This window comes from Camellia sinensis, chromosome 12 (genome assembly GCF_055761805.1).
Source record: "Camellia sinensis isolate YWXY chromosome 12, ASM5576180v1, whole genome shotgun sequence".
In the NCBI taxonomy this organism is placed as follows: domain Eukaryota; kingdom Viridiplantae; phylum Streptophyta; class Magnoliopsida; order Ericales; family Theaceae; genus Camellia; species Camellia sinensis.
Window position 1 is genome coordinate 66,675,873 of NC_138972.1, and position 19,967 is coordinate 66,695,839.

General features: G+C 28.8%; 1 protein-coding gene across 1 annotated transcript; it reads right to left on the reverse strand.

The window, feature by feature from the left end:
* Positions 1–291: 291 nt before the first annotated feature.
* Positions 292–19,318, reverse strand: LOC114292870 (protein DETOXIFICATION 21). The gene is made up of 9 exons (XM_028236880.2): positions 19,098–19,318; positions 6,603–6,920; positions 4,306–4,847; positions 3,507–3,593; positions 3,337–3,393; positions 2,985–3,223; positions 2,279–2,397; positions 736–822; positions 292–556 (listed from the first exon to the last, which is right to left on the reverse strand). Exons 2-9 carry the CDS (start codon positions 6,870–6,872, stop codon positions 479–481), a joined length of 1,479 nt encoding a protein of 492 aa, XP_028092681.2. The 5' UTR covers positions 6,873–6,920; positions 19,098–19,318; the 3' UTR covers positions 292–478.
* Between the last annotated feature and the right edge of the window lie 649 nt (positions 19,319–19,967).

Below are 19,967 nucleotides of genomic sequence, written 5' to 3' on the forward strand. Positions count from 1 at the left end.
AAAATAATATCACTAGCACCACAAATAAGGAAATTTCAAACTACGTTGTTTTATTATTGAATATACTCTCTATCAATTCATTTGTATTTCGTAAAATATAAAAATGTGTGATCAATCAATATTATTATTATTTTTTTTTTTTCAACAATTTTTAGTCCTTCAATTTACCAACTGAGTTATTATATGATCATATGTACCCATTATACATTTTTCTACTAAAAATCCTACATTATTTTCAAATGTAGCAAAAAATAGAAGGCAAAAAGAGAAAGTACAATTAATGAAAGATTCTAAAGCGAATAAGAGCCTTTTCCACATATATAGATTTGACAATAAAAATGAATGCCAGTTAATAAGAATTATTTAATTTAAAATTGACAAACTAAGTGGACAATGTCCTCCAAAACAAAAAGAACATATTGGGTTTAATACACACACCCCAAAAAAAAAAAAAAAGAAAAAAAAAAAGAACTTCCTCTCACAAATTTTGTGGATTAGCACCAGGTTGATCGGGTTCCACAAACCACTTGTTAATCCGTTTTTTAGCAATGGATACCTGCAAACATCAATTTAAATGAGAACTCAATCCTTTTCTGGTAAATTTAGAAAAAGGGGCTTTCACAACGCGTAATGATAGGCTCAGTCATGGGGTTGCCCAAGCTAATTATGAAATTGACTAGGAAAGAAAATTGAAAGTTAGGCACATGAAATTGAAAACACACCAATATTAATTACCTGTTTATCCCAATCAGTTTTGTAAGTGATTATAATGAGAACAATAGTTTGAACAAATGTGCCAAATAGCATACCAATCCAAACACCCTACAAAACAAATTTCCAAAAATGAATTGTTAGTCGATGATTATACTAAAAGTTGGCACACACACGACGTGTGTGTTGACGGTTATCTAAAAAAGTTAGATCTAAAACAATTGAATCTGATAATGGCAATTATTTGAAGTAGTTAGATAGCAGTTATATGATGAAGAGTATTTTGGAAAAACAAAATCTGTGACATCCACATCAACTCAAGAGTTGGCTCCATATAATAGATTGATAGATTTGTTAGAAGGTTTGGAAAAGAGTAGTCCTGTCTACTCATGGAAAACAGATCAAGGAGGAGGCAAATAATACAAGTATTTTGTTAATTGGTACCACATAAAGAAAAGTTTGAATTAATTAAAGCTCCAATAGCATATGTAGTGATTCCAATTCACGTATTGAAACCCTAGGTTAGGGGTGTAAACTGTTCGGTTTGATCGGTGTTGAGATTATATTTAACACCAAACCGATTCTTTTGGTTTTTATGATTGAGAAATCGATACAAACCGTATACTACAATTCGGTTTTATCGGTTTTGTCAGTTTGATGTAAAAGAGAAATTTACATGAAATTTTACATTGAAAATAAATGAAAAAAATATATGAAAATTGCTCTATAGATGTTTTTCTTCCTAATTTTTATCACAAAATATATTAGTTACTTCTCATTTAATGTTCAAGAAATTATAATATAAAAATATTTAAATATAATATTCAGTCTGTTCTGTTTGTATCGATATAAAAAGTTTCAAAACTAAAACAGACCGGATGTTATGAAAAACAGACCCAAAACTAAAATTTCAGTCTGTTTTGATCGGTCGGCTCGATTTTATAGGTTTTTCTTACATCCCTACCCTAGGTTCCAAAAATTGACAACAATCATTATGCATTGTTTCTGTGGTCATTCACTCATTACAGCCACTATAGTTGTATGACAGAAATTCACAACCTTAATAATAGCCGTCACCATTACAGCACAGTTTCGGTAGTTACGACTGTTATTTCAACAAATTTTGAATATAAGACCACTTTTCATTTTTCTTTTTCCGAGTTGTTAAAAATACAAAAACTACTTATAGAACTTATGCACAAATTTTAGATCTACGTGTTTTGAGTATCCAGCCTTCAAATTCTTTAATATTTGAGTTGCTATCAAGGTTAAATGAGCCTAATTTTCTCTCTTCTCTCTTATTTATTTATTTATTTATTTTTGTTGTCAAACTTTCATTACTCTTTTTTATGGCCAAAACTTTCATTACTACCACATTAAGGGTTGGTTTGGGATGTCCTAAAAAAATGTACATTTTGTCTTTTTACGAAAAGATGTGCAGAAAAGTAGAGAGGTGATGTGATGGAAAAAAGATAAAAAGATGGATTATATAGTGTATACCAAACCAACCCTAAAAAAACCTACAAAAACTCGCTAGAAAATGAGGAATAAAAATAAAATGACTCACTTTGACTTGCATATTGAGTACATAACCAAGAACCACTCCCACAGGAATCCCAACAAGGTAATAGCATGCAATGTTAACATATGCTACAATACTCTGCCACCCCGCTCCAACAGCAACACCTGAAATATGTAAAACAAAAACAGAATTGAAGCATTTGGCAAGACATGTCTACGAAACTATCTCCAATATACAATGCCTAGTATTAAGACATCTCAAGACATTTAAGGAATACGACCTTAACTCCAAAAATGAAAAGAAAAGAAAAAGCAAAGATGAAAAACTGTTGTGTGTCTATGGCTTGTCTCGGGAAAAAGTTCACAACCCTTATATAAAAAAAGGTTCGAATAGACAATCTCAAAACCCTTCATATAGACGTAACAATGAATTCAAAATTTAAACTAAAAACTTAACCATTAAACGGTTAGAGAAAACCTTGAACAGTTTTGAACCAAACAAATTTGAACTAATGGATATTCTTGTGAAAGGAAAGGCTCTTATAGATCAACAAAAATATGCTCAAGATTCCTATGTGGGAACCAAGCAAAAAATTTGAGCCTACGTGTTTGGGGGAAAAGTGAAAAATTGGATTCTCACCAAAATCTAAAAGTGAAAGTGTAGAGAAATTATTATTAATTAGTAAATAAACACCAACACCTAGTAATTTACTGGAAGAAAGAATCATATGAGGAGAAGTAAGCTTAATTACCGGAAAGAACTGGTTGAATGCTGTTGAGAAGTATGGAACAGGCCAATAGAGGCGCTAAATCTGCTACTGCAGCAGCCACCTCGGGACTTTCCGTAAATATGTACGCAAGGCGCCCTCGAAAGAAGAGGAAGAAGATGAATAACACAAATCCGATGGTGAATGAGGTTAGCACTATATTCAAAATCGAGAACTTTGCAGCTTTTGAGTTCCCTCCTCCCAGTTCATTTGAGACCCGTACGCTAAACAAGTTTCCAAAAACAAATGGAACCCAAGAATAAGAGTAAAAACATAAACATGATCATCCAAGAAATGACAATAATGAAATCAACAAAACCAGAAGTAATTTATATACCTTGCTGCAGCCAAGAAACCAAGAGATATCATCATTTCCCAGCCATTAATATTGAGGCTGCAAATTAAAAGGCAAAATATTAAGTGATCAAATGGCCGAGATGATATGAAAGGCAGATTTAAAGTGAAGAGGGAAAGGACACAGAATTTGAAGAAGAATGGAGTTATTACCAAATAGAGAGAGCATCTATGGCAACCTCAGCATTCACCATGTTTCCTGTTAAGAGAACCAGTATGGTATTGTACCAGAGTTCAAGGCTGTCATTGAAATCATATGTTTAAATCAATTAATCAAAATGGAAGCAATATATATCAATAATTTCATCTACAAAACAGATTTATAGCAATTTGTGAGCTGGTTCTTCGCGTTTCTCATATTCTAGCCAAATTTTTTGATAGAAGTAACTCAGGTTAATGACATAATGGTTCCCAAAATATGCAATACATTTAGAAACTAAAAGATAACTACACCCAAAGGCATTACGAAAGACCTTACTTTGGGCTAGAAAAACCATCGCACTTCACCTTATACTTTAGTTCACAACCTTTTAACTTTTCCAGTTTGGTCTAACAAGTATGAAAATTGTCACACTTTAGTCTCTGATGTCATTCAAAATCAATAACGGTAGAAGGGGTGTTTTCATAATTTTACATAAAGCCTCAACAAAATCAAAAAGGCCAAATACAAATAGCCCCAAAAATACGCATTTTGGTCCACAAATAATGCATTTTGTTCCATGTCAGTCCTTTGTTAGATTCTGATCTCCAAATCTCTTTATTTTGTTGTTTTTTGTAAAAATTCAAAAATACCCCCCCTCCAGTTATTGATTTTGAATGGCGCTGATACCAACCACTAAAATGTAACAGATCATAAATTTAGGGATCAAAACATATATTGCATTCTTTAGAGACAATTAGTACCATTTCCTTGCTTTTCCTAATAACTTGCAATAGATGAAATAAGGATTACCAGAGCATGGCACCAGATGACAAAGAAAGCTTGATGATCGGCCATAGATCTTTGAAAGCCAAGAATGAAAAACCTTTCCATGTTTCTGGACACCCTCCACATATAACAAATGCGAGCTGACCAATATTTGGAATCCAAAACGCCAGAATTGTAGATATCATTGCCCCGGGAATTCCATACTTATACTTCACTGTCAAGAGCCATGAGAGCAGCACGTGGATAGAAAGCGAAAATGCTGCCAAGTATGCAATGATCATGTTCTTGCTCTGTGCTTGTAGGAACATTTGGCATGTGAATGATGGGATGAAGGAGAACACCACTGGGATTAACCATCGAGCAATTGTTCCCGCCATTTCAGCAATGGAATCCTCCTGGCCCAATGCTTTCAAAATCGGAGTTGTGAAAATGAATACGGGGAGAAGACAAATTGAACAAACGAACAATATAATCCATGATCTTTGAAGATATACACCGAGCATGTGGTATTGTTTTGCGCCGTATGCTTGGCCACATAGAGTCTCCAATGCGCTCGCCATTCCCAGCTGCACAATCAAGAATTCAGTGAACCAAATTTGTGAAATTTCCTCCTTTTTTTTTTGGTTCTAATTTTTGGATAAGCAACCAAAATTTTGAAATTATAAAGCCCAGAATTTGTGTAGCTTTATTTTTTCTTTTTTCTTTGTTGTTCCTTTTTGATGAATTTGTTGCATACATGTTGAGATCTTTATACCATCATCTATTTAACCCGAAGATGGCTAATAAGTCAACTATTAACAGTCAAATGTAGTGAAATCAAATGCCCAAAAGTCAGCTCTACTTGCAAATTAACCATGAGTTCTGAAATCAATCGTCATTATTGCTTAGCTTTTTTCTTCTTTTTTTTGTTGATAATCCATGGTATCTCCTTCCCAGCCTAATTGGACTCGAGTTACCTCGTATCTAGACAATCAAGAGCTAATTCCTCGTATCTAGACAGTTGAGAAAGAACTAATTCCTCGTATCTAGACAGTTGAGAACTAATCCCTGGAGGCGCTAAAGTTAATGACCGGACAAATCTCTAGTGGCCTGTTGGGAAATTAGAACTCGAAACTTTAAATCTTATTCTCAGGTATATAATAAATAGACCTCTTGGAAATCAAACTTTACCATCAAAGGATTCTTCAAATCTAAATTTGTTCAGAAACCACAAGGTTTAGGTCTTACATTACTATTTCATTTGGGTGAAAAAAACATTATTGCAGCCACTATAGCAGCATAAAAGTGCAAGTTCATCATGATAATCACTTGATAGATATATATAGTCCCTCAACCTCAGTCATTTTTCTCTCTAGGAATTCAGTTTCAGCAACTGTGTTAATGACCACCCTTTTTTTTTTTTTTTTCTTTTTTTACATACCAACTTTTTCAGCATCTATTGATGTGATGTGAGTCACAGTCATAGTGAATCATATACTTTGTTTTCTGATTACTTTTCGGAAAACTTTTTCAGTTGTTTAGGTCTGGTTCGTTGCCACAATGATAATTATTAGGGTTAATTACATTTTTGGTCCCCAAATAATGAGTCTTCTGTTATTTCGGTCCCTAATAGTTGAATTGTATCAATTTGGTCTCCAATATATAAAAGTGTTTTAATTTTATTTCCAATATTTAAATTGGGTCAATCTGATTCTAATGTTTAAAAAGTGTTTCATTTTGATATATAAAGCAAACATCCAATGTTATAAGAATTATATCTTTAAGTTCTAAAGATAATAAATGGTGAAACACTTTGCAAATATAACTATATAGGAATTATCTTGAACCTACACCATTATTGTTGCTACCAAAATACTATAAGAATAATATTATATGCACCAATTAGTATACTAATTAGAGGATCAATTGATGATGTGACATAATTTAAGAGAAGTTCCAATACTTATTAAATGAAAAAAGTATTATTAATTACTCATTATCAAGAGTGCTAGGAGCCTGATGCACTTGTTAGCATGATCCTATAAACATATATGTACACTGAATAAAATGTAATAAAAAACAGATTGAATGGGAGAATCTATTTCATATATCTAATTGCACATAGAATTTTCACCAAATGTGATACAGATTCTTTTGTCTTAAATCTGTATCCCATTCTATATATAAAAAAGAAAATTACTACGTGTTTATAAAACAGTCATTTCAACAACTTAATTTGTTCTTGAAATTACTATTTATGGGATCTAAAGAAAACAAATTAAATTGTAGAGATAGGCTATACACGTGTATATATACACATGGGTTTATAGAATAGAACATACCAGGATGCCATTGGCAAACCTGAAGAGGACTGTAAACACAAGAGCAAAGCCAGCAAGCTCAGTAGGACCAATATGCCCAACAAATGCCTGGCTAATTACATTAATACCAAAGGTTGAAAATCTGGTGAATATTGCTGGACCAGCCACCACCCACATTTTCTTTGTCTCTCTCCATATCTTCTCCTTAAATGTTTCATCCCTACCACCATTACCTACCCTCTCTTCTTCTTCAGCATTCCTCAATAGCTTCTCGTTTATATCACCATTCATTTTTGTGAACTATGCGCTCTCCTTCTCTTCTGCTTCTTTCAATATACACTGCAAAAAGAAAGAGATGGATGATGTGAGACAAGCACAAGTAGGCAAGTACACTTTGTTTGGTTACTTTGAGAGAATAAAAGGAATGATTACGTTAGTTCATATAGAAAAGAAAAGTAGAGATTTTCCATCCTCTTGTTGGATAAATGAGGGATAAAATAAGAAGAAAATGATTTTTTCCTATTCTATTTTATTAAACTGTATAAAAGTAAAGAACATAAATTATTATATTTAATATTACCAAAATAATTTTTTATGAGTGTTAAATTTTTTTATTTCTTTTTATATATATAAAAGGGTAATTTTGGTATTATAAAAATAGTAATTTGCTGGTTTCTTTTCTCTCTTTATCTCTTGACTTTTGAAGATTTAAAATGAATTTCTCTTCATTTCACTTCATTCCTCATTTCTTTATTAATCCAAACAGGTGATTTGAAGCAAGGGAATTTTTTATTTTATTTTTTTTTTCATTGCCCAATCACTCAATCCAAATGAGTCGCTAAATGTTGGGTATAATGGTCATGATATCAATTAATTAATGAGAGTTTTCACCTGGTAGAAGTGGAGAATATACGATTAAATTAGTAGGACACAAAAGTTATCCAACTAACGTATCTTATTATTATTTTTTATTAATAAGTGACACTACATAGGATGGTGTGTGATCATCATTCCACGTAGGCCTAGTTTGGGAAGACTAAATAAGTGCACTTTTTGACTTTTTATGAAATATGGGTTGGGTTTGGGTTGGGTTTGAAGTGATGTATTAGAGAAGTGATGTGACTTAAATAAGATGATGTGACTTAAATAGGATAGTGACTTTTTGACTTTTTATCTTTTTTCAACCTTCCCAAACTAGGCCTTAGGCACCGTTTGGGAAGGGATTTTGTGGGTTTTTTTTTACTATTTTAATCACAAAAGACAAAATAGGTTATTTTAACCACAACAAACAAAACATCACATCTAACCCAAAATCATTACCCTCTTCTCTCACAAAAAAAGTTTAAAAAGTCAAAAAGCTAAAAAGTCTTTCCCAAACCAAACTTTTTAACCCAAGTTAAAATAGCAAAAAAAGACCAAAAAGTCAACTCACTTCCCAAGCCAACCCTTTAATATTTGTTCTAACCAGTGAGTAATAGATCTAGAAAGAAAATGATACTCTTACAAAAAATTTATACAGAATTGTTAATCAAAATTATATAGGTTTGGAATTTTAAAAAATATGTCCCTTAATGAGCCTTTTATTTGAAAGTGATAAAATCAAATTTTAACATGTCATTTTATATTATTATTATTATTTTTTTTTTTGGCACAACTTTTTTATTTAAATAACACTATTGTAATGCCAAAAGGCAATACATTGTGGCTTACAATATGAATAATATTTATAAAAATAGAATTAAAACAAAAAAATAAAAAAAAACTCTGGTGTGGTGTGGCAGGAATTTTTCTTTTTCTTTTTTTTAAAAAAAAAAAATGAGTAAGAAGCCAACCTATAATATTTGAAAATATTATTTACTAATTTTTAAGGATTTTTTCTAAACTTTCGGAGTGATTTCCAAATTTGCCATGAATCTCTCTACAATGGTGTTATTATAATAATCTAACTATTTAGATTTAAACCAAAAAAAATTAAGCCATATAATACATGCTATTTTAATGTTATTACTTCAAATTTAAATTTGAACTGTTGAATTATGTATGTTATTAATATTTTTTATTGTTAAAAAAATAAAAAATAAAATAATTGCACAATAGAATAGTAGAGGATCCTTATCCCCTCCAACTACCCCTTGGGCTCATCTTCGTCATAACACAGCCTACAAAATATTTTTGTAATATAATAATAATTGCATTTTTGTAAGATAATAATAATTGCATGCCACGACAAATATAAATGCAAAATTGCAAGTAATTTTATTTTTACACGCCAATTTCTTTTAGTTCACAAATTTAATTAATTTTTAGATAAATTATACTGACATTTTTTGAGATTTTTGTTTAATATAAATCTCTCATTCACATTTGAAAAATTACACTTAATCCTTATCAAAGTAAAATGACATTTATCCATTAACCTTTATACATATAAAATAATACTAATATTTTGTTCATGTCAGAAATAACAATCATCTTTTTTGGTTTAAATTACAAAAAATTAATTTTTTTTATTTTTCGTGTTTATTTATTTTTACTATTTTTTTTAATATTTTAAGCATTTTTTTTATTTTTTAGATACACATAATCTAGATATATTTAAGAAGTATAATAGTTTATAATTTTTTAAATTCACCAAATACAAAAAAAAAATATAAAAATACAAAAATTTAATAATACTATAATAAATGTGAATGACGGTGTTTGATAATATCATAATAAATGTGAGTGAACACCTATAAATATAATTTATATTTACAACATCACTATCACAATATTTTTATGATATTTTTTTGTATAAATGTTTATATAAATTATATTGAAAATATAAATATAAATTATATTTATAAGTGTTTTATTTTAAAGTGAAAGGCCACTATTAAGCTATAAAAAATAAAATGAGTGAGATCCCTTTTTTAGTGGATCCCCACAAACCCCAAAGTGATCCACACCACTCATACATCGTGAGTGGTGTGGATCACCTTGGGAGTTGTGGGGATTCTCCAAAAAGGGGTCTTTATCATTGTTGTTAAGTTATATCATTATGTTTGAAAATTTTATATAAAATTTATGTTTGTATATTATTACTCAACAAGAATATGTTCAGGTAGAATTTAATGATAAAAAGATGTAGAATGTAATCATAATGATAAAAAGAATAAATAGTAGGGAAAATGACAAAATGGTCATTTAAAATCCATGGGCAATTTGTAATGAGATTACAAATCTCAGGGAGAGGAATGTAATTTTTCAAACGTGAAGCGAAAATATGTATTAAACAAAAACCTTAGAAGGTGTTAGTGTAATTTATCCTAAAGTTTTTCTTAATATAATTTTGTTCTAAAATTTAAATATCATAATGCCCTACCATATTCTATTCAAACCATAATTCAAAAACATGACAACCATCATCCATCGCCAACGCCATCTCTCCACTGCCAACCCTTCCAGTTGCCTCTTTTCTCCTCTACCTACGACTACTTTCTACTACGAACCGTACACTTCTACATGTTTCCTGTTGTGAACTGCTCACTTCGAGGTTAACTTTTGAGGTTTAGGATGGAAATGAATGAATTAAGGGTGGCGGTAGCAGTGGTAACGGAGAGCTAAGAGTGGCAGCAACGGTAGTGAAAAAGGATGGGTGGATAGAAGAAAAATTAAGATTTTAAAATTGAAGATAATGGTATTATTGGAACAAAGTGATATGTACTGAGATTTTTTATTTTATCTTTTTATGTGTATATTGATAAAGTGTTCATTAAGATGAGATTAATATTTTTTTACGTGTATATATATTTATTTTTGTATTTTTTTAATCTCTATTTTCTTTGTTTATTCTCACCTGCTATCATCAATTGCTATCATCAATTGCTATCCATTGCTACTACTGGCAACACCCTGGAAAAGTCGTTAATGACTACAACAGTGAGTTATGGTGGTGGACCCGTGGACAAATAGATGAGATTAAGGCCAAGTTTGACATGATTGAAAAAAGATAAAAAGTTAAAAAGTCACTATCTTATTTAAGTCACATCATCTTATTTAAGTCACATCACCTCTCTAACACATCACTTCAAACCCAAACCAAACCCAACCCATATTTCATAAAAAGTCAAAAAGTGCACTTATTTAGTCTTCCCAAACTAGGCCTAATTTGATCATTCAAATTATTGTTGTCATTTAAAAATAAAAATAAATAATAAATAAAAGAAAAAGTATGACTTTAAGTACGTACTTTTTTAATAAATATAATTATTCTAACATTATAAAATGAAATTATCAAACTTTTATCCCCTTCATTACTCGCGAGTGCCAAACCAAATAAAAATAAAACCGTCATCCACCTGGCCAAAGTCTTAAATTTATCGAGAAATTACTCTTTAGCGCAATGTTGTAAAAATAATTTCATATAAATAGTAAACTTTATAGATATTAATAATTAAAATTATATATTTTTCATGAATCTATAAGTAATTTATAGAAGAATCACTACATCTAACTTCACCTAAATTTATGGAGAAATTACTTAACAGGTGTCGTTTGGGAAGAGCTCATTTGGACTCTTTTGGCTCTTTGAGCCACAAAAGACAGAATAGGCTATTTGAGCCACAACAGACAAAACATCACATCTAACACATAATCATTATACTCTTCTCTCACAAAAAAAGTCCAAAAAGCCCTTCCCAAACTAAGCTATTGAGCCCGGGCTCAAATAGTCAAAAAAGTCAAAAATCCAACCCACTTCCCAAACGGAGGCACAGTATAGCAAGAAAAAAAAAATTACACAAATATAGAAGGGTAGAAGTGAGATCTCCAATTCTACAGTTTTTCACTTGCACCCCACCATAACATCACTTATACCACCTATATATTTATAATTTTTTTTTCTTCCTCTACCCTTATCTTAAGTAATTTTTCCTAAATTTATCACCATAGAGCCAGTTGCTGATGATAGTGAGGTTCTAAAGTCCGTGTCAATCTTGAGTTTGATAAACTGTGATTTGTGAAAGCTAATTATAAAAATAGAATATTTAAAAAAATCCAATCAAAGACTTGTATTGTTATTTGGGTAAAATGGAGGTCGGCAAAATAGGTGGAAATTAATATTAATTGTGAGTAAGACAAAAATGGCACTATCCTTTGGTGGAGGAAACAAAACGCGGCAACGATTAACCAAAGAAAGAAATTTATAAAATTACAATATGTTACACATTTTTAGATAGGCGTGTATTGCATATTTTGTGGTTTAAAAATATTTAATAATACCATAAAAATGAGTAAATTTATGGAGGATTACAAAAACACACACAAAAAATAAAAAATAAAAATAAAACAATAATGAAAAATTCAACCCATAGTATTATTACTAGCGAATAGTTTAATATTTTAAATTTTAAAATAATATAATTTTTATCTAAATGTTAATTTTTAATAAAATTAATATTTTATAAATTCTGTCATCAAAATCTATCAAATAAGATATATATTGACTATGCCATTTTTAAAAAATAAAAAATACGGTTGAAATTGACGTAAATAGTAATATGTTACTCTGTTTGACAGTAATATGTTACTCTAGTTCATAATAACATTTTACTATTACAAAAAACAGAGTGCATATATTAGATGAACCAATCAAAAATGCGCATATACAATATTTTTAAACTTGTATAAAATAAAATAAAAGTGTTCCTCGTCAAAAGAATTCTGTGAAATATGTATATATATATATATGAATGAACAATATTGTCTAAGAAAAAAAAAATTTACTTTCTCTTACTCAATTATGCGACTCTTTCTTAAGAAATTTATGAAGAAAAATAAATTAGATTGTTATTTTTACCAAATAATGGTCCAATGGAAGGGTTTTAACAAAATTTTCCTAAATTTATTTGTCAACTACAAATTATTGTAATTTTAGCAAAATATTATTCAATATTTATCATGAAAATATGTACCAAGTACCAGAAAAATATAAGAAATTTTTAAAAAAAATAGTGAATAAGAAATATAATCATAAAATGACGAAGGTACACGTATTATTTGTACAATTCAATGTTTATGAAACATTTATGCATTTATTGCTTTGCAATTATTTTTCTGACTCTCCGTTTTTTTTATTTTTATATATTCCTCCCAAAATATATAACAAGGCACCTTAGCCTCCGTTTGGGAAGTGGGTTGGCTTTTTGACTTTTTGACTTTTTTGGCTATTTTAGCCTGGGCTAAAAAGCTTGGTTTGGGAAGGACTTTTTGGCTTTTTAGCTTTTTTGGCTTTTTTTGTGAGAGAAGAATGTAATGATTATAGATTGGATGTGATGTTTTGTTTGTTATGGCTAAAATAGCCTATTTTGTTTTTTGTGGCTAAAATAGCCAAAAAAGCCTAAAAAAGCCCTTGCCAAACGGAGGCTAAGCCGAGTCTAAGACATGAGATATTTCTTCTTTTCTTTTCTTTTTCTTTTTCAGTATTGTATGGAGTCTTAGGCTCCGTTTGTTTGGGATTATGAGGAGAGGATTGGGTTTAAAGTGAGGAGGGGATTGAGAATGGAATGTTTGTTTTGAGAAATAGGGAGAGGATTAGTAATCATTTGGTATTAGTAAGGAGGAGGAAGGAGGATTGATAAGGAGGAGATAGAGATGGTATTAGAAAAATAGTAAGGGATTAAAAAAAAAATTATTTGTTTTATTATTTTATATAAAAATAATTTAACAATTCCTCACTATTAATCCCCTCACTATCAATCTCCTCACTAACAATCCCCTCACTATTAATTCCCTCACTATCAATCCCCTCCATTCTATCTCCCAGAAACAAACGGGGCCTTACCTAATTAATTTTTGACACATATCAATCTTAGATTTTTAATTTTGTTAATTTAAACCATCTTTATTTTGATTTATTTTTAATCTAAGCAATCAGTACATTTCTATTAGTAAAATCAATAGAAAAAATGATATTTTAACCATGAAACTCAACGATAATTTATATTTTAAACATTTTATTTACACTTAAAGTGAGTTTAATAATTAATATATATATATATATATTTGTTAATTTTACTTAACAAAAATAGATTGATGACGGGCCCCGTTTGGGAACAGATATTTTCAGTAACTTTTTAACTTTTTGACTAAAATATAATGTAAAAAAATTAGTATATTTGGAATGACATTTTTAAAACTTGGTTTGGCATGTTTGAAAAAAGTCAAAAAGTCAAAAAGTCACTATCCTATTTAAGTTACATCATTTTATTTAAGTCACATTACCTCTCTAACACATCACTTCAAACCCAACCCAAACCCAACTCATATTTCCTAAAAAGTCAAAAAATACACTTATTTATATCATCCTAAACAATCCCTTTTACAAAAAGATATGCAAAAAATAGAGATAAAAGTAAATCTTTGACTTTTTTATAGAAGTTGTTGGCTTTTTGATAAAGCTTCATTTTAAAACAAATTATTTTAGTAACTTTTTAACTAAAATATAAGATAAAAAAATTAGTATGTTTAAAATAACTTTTTTTAATTTTTTACGAAAAGATGTGCAAAAGTAGAGAGAAAAAAGATTTTTTGACTTTTTGATATAACTTAGAAATTTTTTAATTTTTTTAGTAACTTTTTAACTTTAAGACTAAAAAGCGATGTTGCCAAACGATATTGAAAACAAATTTAAAAAATTAAATTTACATTCATAAAATTAAAAATTAAAAATTTATTTTGCTAGAGTTAAATTCTAAGACTTTTGTAATTTTTTTCAAAACAAATTTGTCAAATAAAGAACATTAATGAAGAATTATAAAGCCTTGATTATCATAATTTAAAAAAATTAAAAAGTCAAAAAATTACTATCTTATTTAAGTTATATTATCTTATTTAAATCATATTACATCTGTAACACATTACTTTAAATTCAACTTATACTTAACTTATATTTCATAAAAAATTAAAAAAGTATCATCTCAAATTAGCCCTGACATTTTGCGAATTATAATTTTGTTAAAGCTACTTATTTAGAAAATTTTAACGTAATTGCTTACGTTACGTTCCCTCGCCACTGTCACTGTCCTTGTCCAATCGACTCCACATGTTCGAATAATTATTAGGTTGTCCTGATCTCGTTTGGCTATGTAGTTGGGTTGGGTTGGATTGAGATTAACGGTGTTTTAAAAAATTAGTAAAAAAATTAATTTTTTTATTTTTTTAATTTATTTTATAAGTTAAAAATATGAAAAATGATATAACTTAAAATGAGAAAAAAAATAAAAGCTGACTCGGTTTTTTACTTTTTAAAAGATTCCTAAATTAGTTATTAAAAAATAAAATAAATTTATAAAATTAATAAAATAAAATTTCATATTTAATTTATAATTATTTTTTTTATTTTTTTTTATAAAAATTAAAAAAAATCAACTTAAACGAATTTTTTTCTTTTAAATTAAAAAGAATCAATTTTAAAAAGTCAATGAATTTTTTTTTTTTTTTTGGGCAAAACCACAACCTAGGCTACTTTAGTTGGCAATTTTTATGACAAAAACGTTAAAAAAAAAATTAAAAAAATTAGTATATAATAAAATATTTTGTTTTTTAACTGTTCTAGTTTGAAATGACCTATTTTATCTATCCCAACCATTTTTTGGTTTGCCATTTGCTTATTTTTTAATTTATTGACTTTTACAAAAAATAAAAAATGTACCAAAAAAATATAAAAAAACCATTTAGTTGGCAGTTTTTACAAAAAATATACCAAAAAATAGAGTGATGTGATAAGGTGTTTTATTTTATTAACTACTTTAATCTAACATAGGCTATTTTCACCCATTCCAAACACCTGCTTGGTTTGTAATCTTATTTTTTGACTTAGGCCTCGTTTGCCAACCGAACTTTTTAAAGTTACTAAATTAGTTAAAAAATCAACAATTCATGTCAAAAAATTAAAAATTCTCTTTTCTCTCTACTTTTTGCATATCTTTTCGTAAAAAACCAAAAAATCATCTCAATATTTTAGCCAAATAATCAAAAAGTTACTAAATTAGCCTGTTCCCCAACGAGGCCTTATTGACTTCTTCTTTTTTAAATGTATAAAAAATTAAAAATTCATGTAACAATTTGTAACAAATAAATAAATAAACTTCTTATTTATGTGATCTGAAACCAAAAGTCTATCTATTGTAACATTGTTTTTATATCTCATTACAAAAATTGTAGGTTCTATCCTTTTCATTGTGCCTGTTTGGCAGAAATTATTTACAGCTTATTTCAGCTTTCAGCTTAATTTAAACTATTTTGATATGTTTGGTTTAGCTTATAACTTATAGCTTATAGCTTTGTGGAAGTCAGAAATCAGATTATTCTTTGAGTGGGGCAGGAGATGCTTTAAGAATAAGCTGGAAATCAGCTTAAGCTGAAAGTTATAAGCTATATAAGCTGTTTAGGCATAAGCTATAAGCACTTTCCCACAGCTCTATTAAGACTATAAATTCTCGCCGCTTAATCAATTAGAATTGTTCAAATCATATCAATATATGCCTGTCAATAACGAATTGATTTGACTCATAATTTAAAATTTATAATCTATTTTTAAAATTGTTCTGTCTTGCCATAATTAATATCACAGTGTAAACGAGATATGAGATGTAAAACTTATTTCACATTGGTGTAATATAAACGAAAAATATTATATAACTTAATATTATATATTATATAAATATTTTATAATTATTTTAAGATTATTCTTTAATCAACTAACGAGTTGAAATCGTATACACCGCAATTTGATTATGGATAGAAAATTTGTCAGCCTACCATCTACGACTTGGTTATAATTTTACAGCAATGATAGAGACCCCTTTGTAGAGGACCCCACAAACCCCTTTGTGATCCACACCATTCATGATGTGGATCCCACACATATATGAGTGGACCCCACACATCATGAATGGTGTAGATCAGTAAAGGGGTTGTGGGAGTCCTCCACAAAGTCACATTTGTTTGCCCAACATTTGAAATTAGTAAAAAAATTTATTTATTATTATTATTATTTTGATTAATTTCTCTTCAATTCATGTTTTATAATTCACTCATCTTTTAGATATCTATATATAAATTATTCACACAAAATATCATATTGATAAATAATCTTAGCTACCAAATTTTATTATTTAAATATTTAAAAAATAAATGATCTAATTTTAAAAATTATGTTTCTCATACATTATTTTAAAAATAAAAATGATGAAATTATATATATGTGATTATCAGATCAATTTGGTATTTATATAAATAATTTATACATAAAAATTTTAAAAAATTAACAGTATGAATTGTTTAAAGAATAGTGATTAAGAGCTTTAAAACTAGAACTCAAATTTGAGTTCAAAAAAAAAAAAAAAAAACAAGCATAAACATCACATCACATGGTGAGTTTCACCATTAGAGCTCCTCCTAGAACTCCAAAATTAGAACTCTCAATCATTTTTAATGTTTAAATTAGATATGTAACCATATGTCTTGCAAATAAATGAAAGCAAAAGGTAAATAAAAATGATTGGGAGCTCTAATAGGGGTGAGGCCTATTGTGATGTGATATGATGTTTTGATTTTTTTTTTTTTTTTGTCATATTATTAAAAGTTAATTAGAGTTTTAAAATTAAAAGATGTATCATTACTCAAAGATAAAATGATTAATGATGCAACTGTGAGTGTCACACTATTATTGAAAGGGCAAACTATATACAAGTAGGAGTAAGAGAAAAAAAAAAAATAATCAACACATGAAGGTGTACAAATAACACTTGCATTCTCATAATTTTTTATTTATACCCCACTATAAACACACTTATATCCACCATGTGTTAATAATTTTTTGAATAATGCTTGAGACCCCCTTTTGAGGGTCACCCCCTCACCCCCTTTGTCACGTGGCAGGTGGTGATTGGAGGAGCAGGAAAAAAAAGAAAAAGAAAAAGAAAAGGTAACCAATGAGAGAGAGAGGGGGTCAAAGGGAGGATGAATCATTGTTGTAATTTTTTTTCCCTTTTTGTCTCCCCGCATGTAGTCCCGTTATTGAAAAACTCCAAAAACCCAAAATGAAGAGATTGTCTCAACAAATTTCTGAGTAACCAAACAGTACCAATTGATACTCTCATAATGTGTTATATTTTGACTTTAAATAAAAAGAAAATTAATGTTTAAATAATACACATTAATGTGTGTTTAGAAGGAAAAAAATTGAATAGACACAACTTAATATGAGACATTAATGTGTGTGTGAAAGGAAAAAAAAAAAGAAAAAGAAATATTGGGCACACACCACCCATCAATGTGTATTTAGAAGGAAAAAAATTGAATAGACACAACTTAATATGAGAGATATTAATGTGTGTGTGATTGGAAAAAAAAAAATATTGGGTACACACTTAATATTAACGTGTGCTTGAAAGAAGAAAAAGATAAAAGATTGGGTACACAATTTTTGATATAGTGCACAAAGGCTTATTTTGGCAACATAGTTTTTAGTCATTTTTTTTGGTTAGTAACAAAAGTTAAAAGTTAGTTTTTTTGGCTTTTTTTTCATTTGGAAAGTTGGTTTTTAGCCAATGGTGAAATTACAATTTTATCCCTCATGGGTCAAAATGTGTTACATAAGTGAAGTTGTAAATATTTTAAATAAATGGGGGTAATTTGGTCATTTTATTATGATTTGACATCATAAACAAATATTAATAAAAAAAGTCAAAAGTCACTTTTTATCAACTTCCTAAATTATTTGTCTAAAAAAACCAAAAGCTTGGTTAAAAGTCAAAAAGTCACTTTTTACCATCTTCCCAAAACAACCCAAAGTGATTATCTCAATACTTAAACACATAATCTCAAAATTATTAGGCCAAAATTTCACTATTGAACCAATGGTCATCGCTTATGACTTTAAAAATATAAAAATAAAAAAGAATATGAAAGAATATAAATTAATATTTGTTTAATTTACCTTATTTTTTTTGTTTTTTAAAATTTTTATTTAAATCTATAAGTCAAACATAATTTAAAGGAGATCAATTATGGACAAAAATAAAAATGAGAAATAAAAAATAAAAAACAAAAAAAGAAGAAGAAAAGAATGGTCTGAACACGCACCCTCTCCAGAGAACATAAAATTTTTCCTAATTTTTGCGCGCAGTTTCAGAGAGATTTTCTCTCTACCCATTCAATCCATTCAAACAAGTAGAAGAACAAGATACGCAAAGCCCATCTACACACCTGTAGATGGTGACATAATTTATACGGAGTTTTGTACCAATTTTAATTGAGTTCTCTGCTAATAGATGGTGAGATTGATTTCTCTAGAGCTGGATGCTGAGTTTTTAAGTGTCGTGAACTAATCAATATGCGTATTATATGCTTGTCACCTAATTATCACTATTAAAAGACTAAAAATTTAATAAGTAAAAGTCGATATTTAAAACAATTGATATGTATAAAAAAGGAGAAATGGGAGAACATTTGAGAAGAATATGAACTTACAAAGAAAAGCTAAGCCTTCTTTGGCTTATACTGCCTTGTTGGTCTGATCTTCTTCTTCAACTTCTTTGGAGAGAGAGAGAGAGAGAGAGAGAGAGAGGAGTATAGCGAGCTAGGCTCAGCATATGTTTCTGACGGAGGAAAGTGAAAGGTTTTATAATGATGCATTGTTATAGGGAGAAAGTTCTATGAGCTGTAATAATGTGATAAAGTTTTTAAAAAAAGAACAATAATATATCTTTTTAATTTTAAAATTTTAATTGAAATTAAAAAATCACGTGAAATTTATTCCCATTAAAATTTTTAATCATTTTTTTAAAAAAATACACATACTTCGTATTACAGGTAGAACCTAATTATTTAAGTCTCCGTTTGGGAAGTGAGTTAGTTTTTTAGTTTTTTGGCTCTTTTGGCTATTTTAGTCTGGGCTTAAAAGCTTGGTTTGGGAAGGACTTTTTGGCTTTTTGACTTTTTTGATTTTTTTTGTGAGAGAATAATATAATAATTATGGGTTGGATGTGATGTTTTGTTTGTTATGGCTAAAATAGCCTATTTTGTTTTTTTTTTAACTAAAATAGCCAAAAAAACCTGCAAACCCACTTGCCAAACACAGGCTAAGGTTCCTTTAAAACTCTTATTTTAAAATTATTAAAGCTCCGTTTGGAAGGATAGATTTGGAGATTTTTTTAATTATTTTAGTTACAAAAAACAAAATAAACTATGTTAGTCATAAAAAAATAAAACATCACATCCAATTCATAATCATTACACTATTCTCTCACAAAAAAAAGTTAAAAATGCCAAAAAATCAAAAAATCCTTCTCAAACTAAGCTTTTTAAGCTAAACTAAAATAAGTAGAAAAATCAAAAAAT

Coding starts and splice junctions, on each gene's coding strand:
- LOC114292870 (XM_028236880.2), bottom strand. CDS start 6,872: ATGAATGGTGATATAAACGAGAAGCTATTGAGGAATGCTGAAGAAGAA. Junction 3,594..4,305: donor TCATCTGGTGCCATGCTCTG/GTAATCCTTATT, acceptor TTTCAATGACAG/CCTTGAACTCTGGTACAATA. Junction 823..2,278: donor TACTCAATATGCAAGTCAAA/GTGAGTCATTTT, acceptor TTTGTTTTGTAG/GGTGTTTGGATTGGTATGCT.